The following is a 17424-nucleotide window of genomic DNA, read 5'->3' on the forward strand; positions in this document are numbered from 1 at the left end:
AAACAGGGGCGCCTGGATGGCTCGGTCGGTTGGGCGTCCGACTTCGGCTCAGGTCATGATCTCACGGTCCGTGGGTTCGAGCCCCGCGTCGGGCTCTGTGCTGACAGCTCAGAGCCTGGAGCCTGCTTCAGATCCTGTGTCTCCCTCTCTCTGTGACCCTCCCCCTTTCATGCTCTGTCTCTCTCTGTCTCAAAAATAAATAAACGTTAAAAAAAAAAAAAGAAAAAAGAAAAAAACAGAAAAGAACAGACCAATAAATAAGACCAAGAAATGAAGAACTAGGGAAGAAAGCTATCTTTCATATAGATTTTGAGAACTATATATAAATATAAAAAGGATAGATTTACCTTATGGAAATTATATACTTACTACTAAAAAGCAGCAAATATTTCAAAGAGAAAAGTTCTGGGATTTATTCAGAAAGCTAAAAGATATGTCCTAAAATAGGGTATTCCATAGAACACTAGCTCACAAAATATTATTAGTAATAGAGAATCAAAACACGTTCGGCCATGCCCTACCCATCAGTCACCAATGTCTATAAACTATACTCCCAATCTCTCAGAAATGCATTGATTTTCTTCCATCTTCACTGCTATCAACATGGTCCAAATAATATGACCTCTTGCTAGGGTTTTGCAAAGCGTCCCAGCATTCACTTTTACATCTGTCTCCTACATATTCTACAAAAACCACCACAGAAATCTAAGAAGGCCAATCTTATCATGTTCTTGTCTCAAGACCACTATTTATTATATTAATTTCCTCAATATTTCTCTTCTTCACCAGGTTTATTAGGGTAAAGACCATTTCTGTCTTGTTTACCACTTATCCCACTGCACCTAACAGTGACCACAAAAGGTAGATACCACTAAGTGACTATATATCACAGCAAGTCTTTTCAGAGAATTCAGTATACTAATATATATTAAGACAGCTCACAGATAATTCCCAAGCTAATTTTACAACAGTAATCTTTTTGGTAGGTGTATGCAGGCCATCAGCACAAGGCATAGTGTTCCTTATTTCAACACATTTTAGGAAATGTATTCTTAAAAAAACAAAGAGGATATGAGCTAAATCAAATTCATAAGGAATTCTTAAAAGAAAATTTCAAATTATGACTATAATAGCTCTAGCAGCTCTTTCAAAATATTTTTAGTTTTATTTTCATCCAAGCTGTGTGACAGTATATAAAATCACCTATGTTTCTCAGGCATCAGTTCCCTTCTATTTTATCTGAGGAAGTTAGAGAAGATGGTCAATAAAGATCACTTCTGGCACTAACATTTGATAATTCTCAGCGTAAGATACTTCTGATCAATATTTTTTGAGCTCAAGAATACATATGGATCTTGGCTTGTCCTAAAGATAGATAGAGCCTACCTAGTATACCAACAAAGAGTATATTCTAGATTTTATGTGTGTTGCATCATATTGTGAGTTGAATTGTGTCCCCTAAAAAGACACATTTAAGTCCTAAGTTGAGGCTCCTGTGATTATGACCTTTCTGTATTTGAAAACAGGGTTTTAGCAGATGTAATCAAAATAAGGTTACATCAAATTAGGGTGGGCCTTAAACCAATGACTGATATCCTTGTAAGAGGAAAATTGGGACACAGACACACACATGGAGACAATGCTATGAGAAGACAAAGACACAGAGTTGAGCAATGAGTCTACAAGGCAAGGAATGCCAAGGATTGCTAGCAACCACCAAAAGCTTAGCAGAGACAAGGAGATCCTTTCCCACATCCTTCAGAGAAAACATGGCCCTGCCAGTACCTTGATTTCACAATTCTAAGCCCCAAAACTATAAAAGAACAAATATCTCATGTTTTAAGCCACCCACTGTGAGGTACTTTGCTGTGGCAGCCCTAGGAAACTAATATACATCATAAAATGCTCATAAGTTAAAAGGGATGGTTCCATAAGTCGGACACAATAATCTATCCATCATCTCAGATCCTTAACCTTGAGGCCCTGCCTTGAGACTAATGCTATCAGGGGATGTCTGGGTGCCTCAGTTGGTTAAGCATCTGACTTTGGTTCCAGTCATAATCTCATGGTTAGTGAGTTCAAGCTCTGCATTGTGTGAGCTTGAGTCCCACTTCAGATGAACTCGAGCCCAGCTTTGGGTGAGCTCAAGCCACACTCCGGGCTCTGCACTCTCTCTCCCCCTCTCTATCTGCACCTTGTGGGATTCTTGCTCTCCCTCTCTCCCTCTCTCTCTCTCTCAAAAAAAAAAAAAAAAAAAAAAAAAACCCAAAAAACAAGACTAATGCTATTGAGAATAAGCAGCTAAATCCTGGGTAACTCACCTGTACCACAAAAGAATTCTTAGGAATAGTCATGCCAGATATATAAAATGTAAGCAAGTTAGGTAGATAAGTAAATTCTAAGAGAATACATAGAAAGTACCCTTGCTTTCAGGGTAAATTATAAAGTGCTAACCACGTAGGAAACAAAATACCACCAGTACATCTACTAGCACCTTGATATCTCTGATCGACGGACTTCTTTTCTAATCACCAAATAAATCATACATTATACTCCAGTCTCTGTACGTTTGCCAATAACTAATAATTACAATTATAATTAGGATTAATGTGAACTCTCATGAACTCGATAAAATGTTCTTTTTATATATAGTAAAGTCTTTTGAGAATGCAGTAATTAAAATAAAAGTTGAGGGCACCTGGGTGACTCAGTCCATTAAGTGCCCGACTCCTAATTTCGGCTCCGGTCATGACCTCATGGTTTGTGGGATTCAGCCCTGCATCGGGCTCCACGTTGACAGCATGGACCCTACTTAGGATTCTCTCTCTCTCTCCCCTCCCATGCTCATGCTCTCTCTCTCTCTCTCAAAATAAGTAAACTTTAAAAAATAAAAAAATAAAAGTTGAGGTGTTAGCAAGTACGCCTAAGAAAACAGAGATACTCACCTAAGATTCCCAGAACTCAGACATAAGAAGACTTATTTCCCTTTTATTTTTATTAATTTCCTCAATAGATTAAAAAAGAGGGGCTTCTTCTCCACATACTCACCTCCCAGAATAAAAAAACAACCAATTCTAATGACCTACTAAGACAGGAGGGTAAGAGTTATTTTTTTAGGTTTATCTATTTATTTTGAGAGAGAGTGACAGACAGGCAGTCAGACAGCATGAGCAGGGGGTAGGGGCAGAAAGAGAGGGAGAGAGAGCGAATCCCAAGCAGGCTCTACACTATCAGTGCAGAGCTCTATGTGGGGCTTGATCTCGTGAACCATGAGATCATGACCCCAGCGGAAATCAAGAGTCCAATGCTTACCTGACTGAGCTACCCAAGTGTTCTGAGAGTGATTTTTAAGGTTTCTATAGTAAGTTAAAATACTAGTGTTACGCAAGTGAGATCTTTGTGATGACAGAATAGTTCTGTATCTTAATTTCAATGGCAGTTACATGAAACTACACATGTGATAAAGTGGCAAGAACTATGCACACACATTGTACCAGTATCAATCCTGGTTATAATATTACACTTATTATGTAAAAGATCTACATGGGAGAATTTGGGTGAAGGGTACATAGGACCTCTCTGTACTATCTTTGCAACTCCTTATGAATCTATAATTATAGGCATACCTCAGAGATATTTCAGGTTCAGTTCTAGTCTGCCACTATAAAGCAATTATGACAATATAGCTCAAGTCAGATAAAATTTTTTTTGATTCTCAGTGCACATAAAAATTGTGTCTACCAAACTATAGTCTATTAAGGGTGCAACAGCATTATGTCTAAAAACAAACTATACACAAAGATATCTTAATTAAAAAATACTTTTACTAAAAACTGCTAACCATCATCTGAGCTTTCAGCAAGTCATAATCTTTTTGCTGGTGCAGAGCCTGGCCTCCGAGTTGATGGCTAATAACTGATCAGGATGGTGGCTGATGAAGGTTGGGGTGGCTATGGCAATTTCTTAAAATACGAAACTATAAATTGCTGCACTGACTCTTTCTTTTACAAATAATTTCTCTGTAGCATGCCATTCTGTTTAACAGCATTTTACCCACAGAAGAACTTCTTACAAGTTTGGAGTCAATCCTCTCAAACCCTGCTGCTTCTTTATCAACTCAGTTTATGTAATAATCTAAATCCTTGTTGTCACTTCAAAACTCTTCACAGCATCTTCACCAGAAATAGATTCCTTCTCAAGAATCCACTCTTTGCTCATCCCTAAGAAGCAACTCATCCATTAAAGTTTGATCATGAGATTGCAGCAATTCAGTCCCATCTTCAGGCTCCATTTTTAATTCCAGTTCTCTTGCTATTTCCATTACATCTGCAGTTATTTCCTCCAGTGAAATCTTAAACCCCTCAAGTCATCAATGAGTTGGAAGCAACTCTTCCAAACTCCTCTTCATGTTGATATTTCAACCTTTTCCTGTCAATCATGAATATTCTTCATGGTATCTAGAACGGTGAATCCTTTTCAAAAGGTTTTCAATTTGCCCAGATCCACCAGAGGAATCACTACCTATGGCAGCTATTATAGTCTTACAACATGTATTTCTTAAATAATATGACTTGAAAGTCAAAAAGACTCTTTGATCCAAGGGCTGCAAATTTGAATATTGTGTTAATAGGCATGGAAATATGAAATTCACTGTACATATCCATTAGAGCTCTTGGGTGACCAGGTGCATTGTCAATGAGCCCCCACATTTTGAAAGAACCCTCTTTTTCTTAGCAGTAGGTCTCAATAGTGAGCTTAAAATATTCAGTAAACCATGTTGTAACCAGATGCACTGTCATCCGGACTTTGTTGTGCCACTGATAGAGCACAGGCAAAGTAGATTTAGCATAATTCTTAAGGGCCCTAGAATTTTCAAAATGGTAAATGAGCATTGGCTTCAACTTAAAGTTACCAGTTGTAAATGGCCCTTAAGTAGAATATCAGCCTGTCCTTTTAAGTTTTGAAGCCAGGCATTGACTTCTCCTCTCCAGTTATGAAAGTCCTAGATGTCATCTTCTTTCAATAGAAGGCTGTTTGATCTACTTTGAAAATCTGTTCTTTAGCGTAGCCATCTTCATTACTTATCTTAGCTAGATCTTCTGCATAACTTGCTATAGCTTCTACATCAGCACCTGCTGCTTCACCTTGCACTTTTATGTTATGGAGATGGCTTCTTTTCTTAAACCTCATGAACCAACCTCTGTTAGCTTCAAACTTTTCTTCTGCAACTTCCTCCTCTCTCTCAGACTTCACAGAATTGAAGAGCGTGAGGGCCTTGCTCTGGATTAGGTTTTGGCTTAAGGAGATATTGTGGCTGATTTAATCTCCTATCCAAACCACTGAAACGTTCTCTGTATCAAAAATAAGCTGTTGTGGGGGTGCCTGGGTGGCTCAGTCGGTTGAGCATCCGACTTTGGCTCAGGTCATGATCTCACAGCTTGTGAGTTCGAGCCCCGCATCCCATGTCAGGCTCTGTGCTGACAGCTCAGAGCCTGGAGCCTGCTTCAGATTCTGTGCCTCCCTCTCCCTCTGCCCCAACCCACTCGCATTCTCTGTCTCAAAAAATAAATAAACATTAAAAATAATAATAATAAGCTGTTTTTGTTTTTTTTTCTTATCATCAGTGTGTTCATTGGAACAGCACTTCTAATTTCCTTGAAGAATTTTTCCTTTGCATCACAACTTGGCTAACTGGTGCAGGAGGCCTAGCTTTCAGTCTACCTTGGGTTTCTACATGACTTCCTCACTAAGCTGAATCATTTCTAACTTCTGATTTAAAGTGGCAGACATACAGCTCTTCCTTTCACTTAACACTCAGAGGCCACTGCAGGGTTATTAATTGGCCTAATTTCAATACCTTTGTGTTTTAGAGAACAGGGAGGCCCAGGAAGAGGGGGAGTGACAGGAAAACAGCTGGTTGGTGAATACACACAACATTTATCAATTAAGTTTGCCATCTTATATGGGCAGTGTGTGGCACCCCGAAACAATTACAAAAGTAACATCACAGATCAGTGGTCACAAGTCACCATAACAAATACAATAATGAAAAAGTTGCAAATATTGTGAAAATTACCAAAATGTGACACAGAGACATGAAGTGAGCAAATGCTGCTGGAAAAATAGCCCTGACAGACTGGCCTGATGCAGAGTTGCCACAAACCTCAATTTGTAAAAAATGCAATATTTGCAAGGTGCAATAAAGCAACATGCAATAAAATGAGGTATGCCTATTATTTAAAAATAAAAGTTGATAAAAGAAACACTCTCTGTGGCAAAAATAAGCATATGTTAAGTCTGAGCCATTATGAGCTCAGCTATGTCAAAAATATATACATATGAAAAAATTAGATTCTATGTAGAAAAATATGGTCAGTTGTGGCAAAGGAGGTAAGAAGGGATAGGCTATTTTAAATAAAATGATCAGTTACTACATAGAAACCATGCAAGTTATCATCAGTTGATGATTTGGGGGTATCAGATTCATCCTTCCATATATAATTTTACTTTGCCTTATATTAAAATCCATTTATTTTTCTAAAGCTCACAACTTGAATAAAGTAGGGAAGAGCCTTAAAGTACTGGTAAATGAAAAGTGAAGCCATTTGACATTAAAAAATAACAACAAAGTGATGATTTACCCAAGATTGTAAATTATTCCCTTTTGGTGAATATTATTGGTTCTCTTCCAAACAGCCCCGGGGATATCTTGAAGGGATTAACAAAGTATCTTTTAAGTGTTACATGAAAAGAATAAACTACTGGCCATGTGGATATGTATGTTTGGAGATTTATAGGACTGGATAAGATGAATATTCAGGTTGTCATTTTCAACAGAGTCCACCAAAATTTTATATATTTTTCCCTTCCATAAACATGAAAAAGTTATAAAATATTTCTCTTCATCTCTAAAAACAATAGAGTACAATTGTATGGGATCACATAAATAGCAAACAGCAGAAAAAAAAAACAAAAACAAGACTGAGATTCTTGAAAAACTCACATACATATACAAAACCTCTTAATATGGTTAAATTAAAAGCTTCTAATTTAAAGAGCTACCTATACCATACACAGAAGCTAACACACTGTATCAACCCTGTAAAGAGTAATAATTCATCTCTAAGCCCCTACCATGACTCACTTTCACATTACCTGATAATTGTCACTGACAAACACATTCAGGGGTGATAGGACAAGTTGCAGCATGGTCTCCCTAAATCCTTTTTTCATTTCAAAACACAGTCTTTCCAAGAATGCTGTAGGGCACTCAGGACCATCAGTGGTTCCATGCTAAAGTCAAACAAAATACCATAATCAAGATATAGAAAAAATAAAGATCAAGGCAGTATAGGGAAATAAAAATCACACTTACATAATTAAGAGATTTTGATTCTTAAAAAGCAGAAGTTTACTGACAAAACTGTTCTGTACTCTACTAAGATCGTTAGGTTTACTAAGCACCAGAGATGACTCCTCTGCTGTGCAACCGTAGGTACACGACACGGAGCCAGGAGGCAGCACAATTCTCTAGGGCCTCACCCTCCCTATCTGGCCTCACTCCAACAACCCTGGGTTCTCTGGGCAATATAATCCCATTGCAAGTCAGCCCCAAAAGTCCATGGGTCACCCTTAGACCGAACCAGGATTCTGTGCTGGATCCAAACCCCAGAAAACAATTCAATCTCCAGGGTCAATCTGCATCTTGATTTTGTAGTAAGTTCACCATAAGGCACCCAATGGTCTAGAGTTGGAGATAAAGGATAAGACAACATAAATCCTAGAATATCCGTCGAGCTAGCTATAAACCCAGCAACTCAACATCATGACAAAATGTTCTAACGTGACACAGAACAGCAAAGAAGGAACTAAAGTGAAAGAAGAGAAACAGAAAATTATCAATGATTAAGTAATCGCATTATGAAGAAAATAATAAACTAGCTTTATAAAGGTAAAAGGATAAATTTTAAAGTTTTCGAATCTGAATTTTTTTATTAGTGTGTGCATGTGTGTACACACACATACAGTTGTCTGAGTTGGGTGAATTTCATAATACACTCCAGATTATTTTGATTATGTAAACACTTACAACAGGAAGACGCCCATGAACTTTGTATAAATTAACAAGTACAGTAATATCCCAAGGACGCAAGGTAAGCGGATGAATTGATTTGGCTGAACTTTCATTTTCCTTTCTGTCATTTTCCATTCCAACAGCAGTCCACCCAGAGCTGGATGATGTTGACAGTGACAGAACAGGACTTGAAATAACCTCTTCAAAATCCATATACATGTCATCTTCCCCAAAGTAGTTTTCCTATAAATATTAAGAACAAATTGCTATCAAAGAGATATGTAACATTAACTTTTCAAATTAGAGCCTGAATTTTGTAAACTAAGCATCTCCCTATTTTCTTTGGTTAAAAGTATATGGTCTGTTTCCTTGAAAGGAAAAAAAAAAAAAAAGAGAGAGATAGATATGCTTATGACATACACCTACTTAGCTACTTAGCAAATAAACACTCTGTAACAATAAATAAATAAATAAATAAATAACCTAAGTTTATAGTAAAGCTTCATGACAAACCACCTCCAATTATAGCAAAAACTCTAAGAAAACTTTGAAGATGTGTAAGGTTCAAAAGTTTTCAATCTTTCTCAGAGTTCTGAGACAACAATACCCAAAAGACATCCTTTGAAGGAAGTTCAATTCATTGAAAATCAATCTAAATCCAATTAGCTAACTACCACAATTCATATATTCTGGGTGAAATAATATCAAAAGTGCTTTTAACAACCTGAATAGGAATGTCCAATTTTGGTTCCTGATGATAAAAACATGTTATTGATGGTTACCAAAACTTCCTTTCACATAGTTCATCCTGGTTCCTTATGCAAAGTATTTTAACTATTAATATCTTGGTTTGTTTTACACCAGAATTTAAATTTATTATTATTATTTTCCTTTTTAAAAAACATTTTATTTAGGAGTGCCTGGGTGGCTCAGTCTGTTGAGTGTCTGACTCCTGATTTCAGCTCAGTTCATAATCTCACAGTTTGTGGGATCGAGCTCCACATTGGGCTCCATGCTGACAGCTCAGAGCCTATTTGGGACTCTCTTCTCTCTCCCTCTCTCTCTCTTCCCCCTTCCCCCACTCACTCTGTTTTTTTGTTTCTCTCAAAATAAATAAACAAACTTAAAAAAAAAACCTTTTTATTTAAATTCCAAATAACATACAGTGTCATATTAGTTTCAGATGTACAATATAGTGATTCAACACTTCCATACAACACCTAGTGGTGCTTGTCACAAGTGCCCTCTTTAATCCCCTTCACCTATCTCACCTATATCCCTCCCATCTGCATGCCTCCCCTCCGGTAACCATCAGTTTGTTCTCTGTAATTAAGAGTCTTTTTCTTGGTCTGACTCTCTCTCTCTCTTTTCCCTTTGCTTATTTGTTTCTTAAATTCCACATATGAGTGAAATCATATGGTATTTGTCTCTCTGACTTTAATTTTTTTCAATGTTTTTATTTTTGAGAGAGAGAGAGAGAGAAAGAGAGAGATAGAGAGAGGGAGAAGGGGGGGGCAGACGTGGGGAGGCATAGAAATAGAGGGAGACACAGAATCTGAAGCAGACTCCAGGCTCTGAGCCACCAGCACAGAGCCTGATGCTGGGCCTGAACTCATGAACCGTGAGATTCATGACCTCAGCCAAAGTCAGAAGCTCAACTGACTGAGCCACCCAGGTGCCCCTCTACCTGATGTATTTTAAATGAAATTCTTTTATCTTACCATTATTCTGCATTTAAATTTTACCAATTTGATCTGTCAGTAGCAATCAAAAGTTGTTAAAATATTCCTGTTAGCACAGTTAACTATATTTCTTGAATATTAGAAATCAAGTCAGTATTTTGATAAATTCTGCATTTTACTTAATGACATTTATTTTCTGACTAGTCAATTAATCAGGCCAATTAAATACCTTTTAATAGGAAAAAGTGTTGCAGGGCATATAGTCATTTGGTTAATTAGTGGCAGGACTAATATTAAAATCCCAAAGCTACTGACTCACAAAACTAATGTTTTTTCCTGTATTCTCTATCGTTACCTGCCTCTAATACAGGTCCTACTTAGAACCTGCTTGACATCTTGATAATTGCCTTTATTATATAACTCTGAACCATGGACAAATTCAAGCACAAATATAAATGTGAATAAACATTGGTTTTTATCCTAAATTCCAACATTAAAATTTTTAAATGAGAAATAAATGTCTAATTGATTTTTTTTTTTTAATGTTTTTATTTATTTTTGAGAGAGACAGAGCACCAGCAGGGGAGGGGCAGAGAGAGAGGGTGATACAGAATTTGAAGCAGGCTCCAGGCTCTGAGCTGTTAGTCCAGAGCCTGACACGGGGCTTGAATTCATGAACTGTGAGATCATGAGCTGAGCCCAAGTCAGATGCTTAACCGACTGAGTCACCCAGGTGCCCCTAACTGATTTCAATCAACATTAAAGATCTAGAGGTATTCAGAGCCACAGTCTTCCCTTAGATCATTTGAGAAGCCTTTTCAAAATAAACATTCCATTCCAGTCCTGGAGATGGGTTCAGTAGGTTTGCCAACAGGTATACATTCCAGAGACAGATGGAAAGAATGGTTTCTTCAGTGAATTTAACTGTAAATGGCCACTAGACCCAATCACTTCTATTCCACCCTTCCTCCACACAACTTATCAATGGAGTCAGAGTACAGTTGTTCACGTTTATTAGCTTTCAACAAAGAGTTACCAACAAATCAACAGAAATAAGTCATGCTCATTTTAGCCAATTTTTAATAATCCTACTCTATATATCTTATTTTTAAAAGATTCCCTAGTAGTCTCTTACAGTCTCTTGTAACTTTTAACCTTAAAAAAAGAAAACTACTATAGATTATTAAAATTAAAAGAAAAATATTCTCTTGGGCCTAATGTTCAATTTGCTAACAAACCAATCTCCATTTAATTATCTAAAACAGAAATAACTCATAGCAAATTCTTTAGGGAATACTGAAATCCCTAACATGGTAGAGGACATTTGCTAATTTTTATTAAATATGCCAATGACTGTTTTTAGAGTTAAAACACTCTAGGAGTCTTTTATGAGTTATCATGTCTGAACCTATTGAATATTATTGACAAAATTACTGTTAAGGGGCACCTGGGTGTCTCAGTCTGTTGAGCATCTGACTCTTGATTTTGGCTCAGGTCATGATCTCATGATCTTCATGATTTATGGATCTCATGGTTCATGGGTTCGAGCCCTGCCTAGGGCTCCACGCTGACAGTGCAGAGGCTGCTTGGGATTCCCTCTCTTTCCCTCTCTCCATCCCTCCCACATTCGTTCTCTCCCTCTCTCTTTCTCTCTCTCTCAAAATAAATAATTTTTTTTTTAATTTTAAAAATTAAAGATAGTGATAAAATCATAACTCCTTTAAAACATTAGCCTTGTGTTAAATGTTTAATGCTGAGTGTGTGATTGAAGTTTTATTTGCTTTCATTTTAGGTTTGTTTTTGTTTTGTTTTGTTTTTAGTATAAGAACTCCATCTGTAAGGGCTAATTTCTTAAGGATTCGCTAAAAAAAAATTACCAAAAGGCTGACTGAAGTATAAGTAGTAATATATTATGGCAAACTTTTATAGTATTTTAAGATTAATAAATGTACACAAATATTTACAAAGACAAAAATTCCATTTCGATGTTATGGTAAGTGGCATGCAAAACTGAACTATCTTTAAAACTATCTTTAAAACAACACTAGGAAAAAAAAAACAACAGAACAATGACTTACCTAACTGGGAAAACATATTACTTTGTCAAGTTTGTGGCGTGAATGAATTTTAAAATGATAAAATAAGCTATATTTTCAAACTACTTAAGAGTCCTATGAAATTTTATTTTCCTAGAGATAGTTTATTATTAGTGTCAAGTAACTATTGCAAGTAACAGGACACTATCATTTTTTCCCCAGCCTAAACATTCATATTTATGTAATGATACTCATTTCTCAAAAAAGAAGAAAAAGAAGAATTATTACAATAGTTAAAAGAAGACAGCTAATAAATTCAGAGATGCAGGGGGAGGAAAAAAATCTACAGGTACTCAGTTTCCAGTATTCAAACTTTTTTCATGGAAATTTGATAGCCAGGCTTCTGTTTAAGACCACTAAAACTTTTTTTTCAGTAAGAAAAACATACATACTATACCCACCCTTAATCCACAGTTACTACTGACTACCACTGACATGCTATCAGTATTTAGATTCAGATTTCCATTCTTCCATTAAGAAAAAATGTAAAAAGAGAAGTCAATTCAGAAGATGTAGACATTTCCATAAAATATTCTCATTGATTTTAATGCATGTTAGTATATATTCTCCTCAGAGTTCCTAGTAATAATAATAGTAAGCCTAGTTTCTTTTATGGATTTTGGAAATCAGTTTTACAGTCAAACAAATATAAAATGATTCATTTTTTTCCTAACCTATCCTTTAAAATTTCTTGATGTTTAAATCTAGTAACTAAGGAAAATACAATCTCAGTTACATGAATTTTCACATTCTCTTTGTTTCCTTTTATTTATAGATACATACATTCTAACACTGACACTAAGTAGAACATAAGTTATATATTAAAACTAATTTTTAAAAAGTAATTTAAAGAGAGATATTTAAGATCAGATAATATCTCCATACCAGCATGACACCTAAGCTATATAGGAGGAAGGGAAAAAAAGAAAGAAGGAAAAAAAAAAAAAAAAGACTTAAAGAGTTACTTGTATTCCTAATAAAGAGTTCATAGAGTTCACCGGCTTAAAAAACCTTTTGTCATATTTTAGATATATATATATTTTTAATATTTCAAAACCTTAAAAATTTTAATATGTTTTAGTAGACATTTCATACAAGTTCTGAGTTAACTTGATGAATGTAAATACTAACACAAAGTTCAGTACAACAAACTTTTGACAATACTAGACAGTTGTTATATCTTAATGTATGAAAAGGACTGCATCAAAACAAACTATCAACAGAGGTTACGTTTATGGAATAGAATTTGTAAAGAAGTCCAAAGAAGGCATATACTCCTTTCTCTTTATTTTTCTTTGTTACAGTACTCTTATTTTTGATGAATATATATTACTATGGAATTTTTAGAAGAAAAAAATTGAGGCTCATATACATAGAGTAATGCAAAAAACAGTGTCAATATCTCTTTGCTGGTATTCAAAACTCGTATTATAACAATATAACCATCTTCACTTACTAAATCATTGCTTACATTTAAATTAAAATATAGTTCAGCCTCTTCAAGGAAACTTTAACATGAAAAATGCATTTTAAATCCTTCATAGTTATTCACCTGCAATCCAAGAAAACAAGATATTGGGAGAAATATGTGAAGAATATTTTAGGTCAAACAAGGTAAAAAAAAATGTGTGTGTGGGGTGGGGGGTGGTATTTCTCCCCTTTGAATCTGAAGAATCACTCCTTCAGGAATCTCTCCTAAAACCAAACAGACACCTTAGATTCCACAAATATTAAACACATTGTCCCTTGCATCTTTTATCTTAAGTTATATCATCTGATGCTTTAGGGTAGTTTTTAGTAAATATAAGACATTATATCAAATATAAAAATTTTAGATACCTACAAAATCTGTTCAGCTAGTAAGTACTTCTTCCAGAGAGCCTTTATTAACAAACATTGATTGTCCTTTCCTGATAACCCTGATCATCCTAGACCCTTTCCAGAATTAATTACTCCTGTCACTGTACATTATCGGATTGCCTGTTACCTAAGCATTCAATATCCAAACCTCCAGTTATGAAAGTACACAAGGAAGCAAATAAATAATGATAAATTTAGACTCACACAAAAATCTATCCCACAAGTAACTCTAACGCTCATGATTGATAATGTTTGGACAGTTAGTCTCACTTTGATTATCAGATGTGGTAGAACATTGAACAGTATAATGAAAATCTAAAGCAAAGTGAATTGGCAAAATCCTGGAAAAACGCAGAATTTTACGAAGTTGCTAAAAGTGATGCTGGACAACCGCTCAAATCACAGGTAAAGCTATCAGTGCTAAAGTATGGATCTAGAAGGCTTAGAGCAGTTACCTATAAAAATGAGTAAATCAGTAAGAGTTATTGATGACTTGCTGGGGACTTTTGTAAAACATGATTTGAATATCAAAAGAAGAGTGATGTGTAGAAAACTGACAAAGTGCTCACATATTTATCTTAATACAGCCTCTCTACTTGATTGACCTTGATCATGCTTGATCAACCTTTAAGAGCTATCATACTATGCAATCATACAACTTCAAGGGAAAAATTATACCAAAATGAATTGACATTTGATTCAGTCTTTATTCAAAGAAGGCATACTTCTTTAGAACCTAAATTTGTCATACTCTGAAAAAAACCTTATTTTCATATATTTGCTTCAATGTTAAGAAAGTGCTCCAAACATATCTTTGCTTATTGTTTAGCATGAAATAAAGTTGTTTGTTTTTAATGAATTCACTGATTTTATTATTTTCAGATAACAAGGTTCTCTTGTACTTCTTTTGCTCTTATATTACAACCTGTTAAAAATTTGCCCCTATATATGTCTATCCTATTATATCCTCTAGCTTACCTCCTTGAGAAAAAATGCTGTATCATCTCTATCTCCTGCAACTAGTACAATTCCTAGAATATAGTCAATGCTAAAAAAACAAAACAAAAACTCAACTGAGAAGTACACCATTTTTAATAAATGAATTTGTAATCGAGTCTAACACCACAAGTCTAATCAACATATATGATATATCCTCAACAACTTTAAACCATCTAACTGGCTATTTCAAATGGTCTCAATTTTAATTAGATATTAACCATTTTATCTATGTTTAAAAATGTGTGACTTCTTTTGAAAATCATACCTTTATACATAAGAAGGCATTTAATAATGGTCCATATAGAGTTATTTGAGAATCTGGAGAAAGTTCCATTTCCACATGAAGTTTATCAGGTGGAAGTTCTGAGGGATCAATAGGTGGGCGTGACGAAGTAGAAGGAGAAGAAACAACTCTGTCTGATGTTTTCTGGGATGGCCTTAATACAGATAGCATTGTTTCTTCCATTTCTGACACTGGAAAAAATTAAGAAAAAAGAGAAGAATGCCTTGGGGAGGGGAAGTTCTTAGAAGTTCTTTAAGGAACTATTCACTAAGAGATTCTATTTTGCAATTTTTCATGAACAATCTTTGATATAGTACCTATAATATCTAATGAAAATAGACCTGCAAGACTAATAAGAATACACAATAGAAGACTTCACAGAAATATGTGTAGAAATACATAACCAGATGGCACAGAATCAATGAAAATTTCCTATTAACATTCTTGAGTCCCTGCAATATAAATTCAGGTCACAATTAGGCTTTAACTATACTTGGGCACTAAAGTACTAAGTTGTTTTCACATAAACAGCTATTCAAATACAGCGTGACATTATCAGGGCACCTGGGTGGCTCAGTCAGTTAAGTGTCTGACTCTTGGTTTCGGCTCAGGTCATTATCTCACGGTTTCATGGGTTCAGGCCCTGCAACAGGCTCTGCGCTGTGCAGAGCCTGCTTGGGATTCTGTCTCTCCCTCTTTCTCTTTGCTCCTCCCCCACTCTCTCACAATAAATAAACTTGATTTTTTTTTTTTGTAATTCAAATACAGTGTGACATTATCAAGCTCCAAACATACGAACAATTATGAAAACTATTCTTTAACTCTTAACTCACTGGAAAAATACAAATTAAAAATCACTTGATTCTAATTCCAGTTTGGAATAATTATGAAATGATATAATTGTGAAAGTACATTTAAAAAAAAACTAACATTTCAAAAAAAATAACATTTCATGAAACCAAGTGGTTTATGTATATACTCACATGCACCTTGATATTACAGCTCTTCTGTTTCTAGTTGGTAGAACTTGAAAAAATTATTTACTTTCTCTAAGCATTATTTGTTCAACTCTACGATGACAATAATAACATTTATCTCACAGAGTTGTTATAAGGATTATGAGATAATGTAAACCAGGAAATAGCTTATTCTAGTACAGTAAAACCTTGGATTGCAAATAACTTGCTCTGCCAGTATTCTGCAAGATGAGCAAACATTTCCAATAAATTTTAACTTGATAAATGAACGATGTCTTACAATATGAGTAGCATGTGATGCCAAATGTCACATGATCACAACTGAGTCAATGGTTCTTCTCTCTCTCTCCCTCTCTCTGCAGGATTGTGAGTGATCATCTCCCATGCTCGGATGCTTGGTGCTTGGTCTCAGGCCACGATGTTTGGCAGCAATCAGTGATTTTTCAGCAAGTTGGAAAGTGCCCACAACTGGCACTAGTGTATTTTTTGTCACTTCAAAGCACCTATGGACAGTCCTTTGCTTTTCCATTCAAGAGTAAGCTTGGGAATGCTTTGCTTCATTCTAGATCAGGCTGCCTGCAGATATGAACCCTTTCCTCTGCTGCCCTATTGCCAGTTGCATTAAATACGATATATGACAAGAGTTTATTAATACTGTACTATAGTCAACATCCATGCAAGTGTATACAATGACCCTTTCCAGAAACATATTCCATTAAGCCAATAACAGTGATTCTGTTACTGATAGTGAAAGTCATCCTACACAATAACCCTCCTCTCTCTTGTCTCCCTCACACCAGCCAAATTATTTCTCTTTAAATTTTGTATTTTCGTTAATAGTTTGTATTACAAAATTACAACACTGCAATCATTTTTATATGAATATTTTTGGGTTGTGAAACGAATCATCTAAGTTTCCATTATTTCTTGTATTTCTCTGATATACAAGTGCTTTGGATTACAAGCATGAATTACGCTCACAAACCAAGGTTTTACTGCATTTGATACACAGTAAATGCTCAATGAAAGTTAGTTATAATTATGCCACAATTACTTAACAGATTTTTAAATGTATACAATTATGACAAAAGAACAGATGCATTTCCAAAATTAAAAACAATTTCTTATACCTTTAATAGTTATCAATCATAAAACCAGATGTTTCAAAGTACAAATTATACAAAAACACTTACACGATTGTTTTAGCTGCTCATCTGCTTTTTGCGGATAAATTGGATGCCATGTATAATCAATTGTGAGCATGACACTTGGGACAGTCCAGCATTCAACCCAACCAGCTCTGTGAAGAACAAAAAATTAAGTTCTAGTCAGGTACTTATTCCTTTAATTGTATCCAAGGATACAATCCAAATTGTATCCTTTAATTGTATCCAAATAAGTCAGGTACTTATTCCTTTAATTGTATCCAAATGATAATTAACTTTTATCATTA

General features: G+C 35.3%; 1 protein-coding gene across 9 annotated transcripts in view; it reads right to left on the reverse strand.

The window, feature by feature from the left end:
* Window positions 1-17424, reverse strand: part of BLTP1 (bridge-like lipid transfer protein family member 1) — a 214936-nt gene that overhangs the window by 134874 nt on the left and 62638 nt on the right. For all 9 annotated transcript variants that reach the window (XM_053901272.1, XM_053901273.1, XM_053901274.1 and 6 more), the window contains 4 exons: window positions 17165-17271; window positions 14977-15185; window positions 8090-8317; window positions 7156-7293 (listed from right to left, as the gene is read on the reverse strand). In XM_053901272.1, coding sequence (XP_053757247.1) covers window positions 7156-7293; window positions 8090-8317; window positions 14977-15185; window positions 17165-17271 — 682 coding nt within the window. The remainder of the gene's footprint in view (window positions 1-7155; window positions 7294-8089; window positions 8318-14976; window positions 15186-17164; window positions 17272-17424) is intronic.

Source organism: Panthera pardus, unplaced genomic scaffold (assembly GCF_024362965.1).
Source record: "Panthera pardus isolate Hobbes unplaced genomic scaffold, ASM2436296v1 HiC_scaffold_13, whole genome shotgun sequence".
Classification (NCBI taxonomy): Eukaryota; Metazoa; Chordata; class Mammalia; order Carnivora; family Felidae; genus Panthera; species Panthera pardus.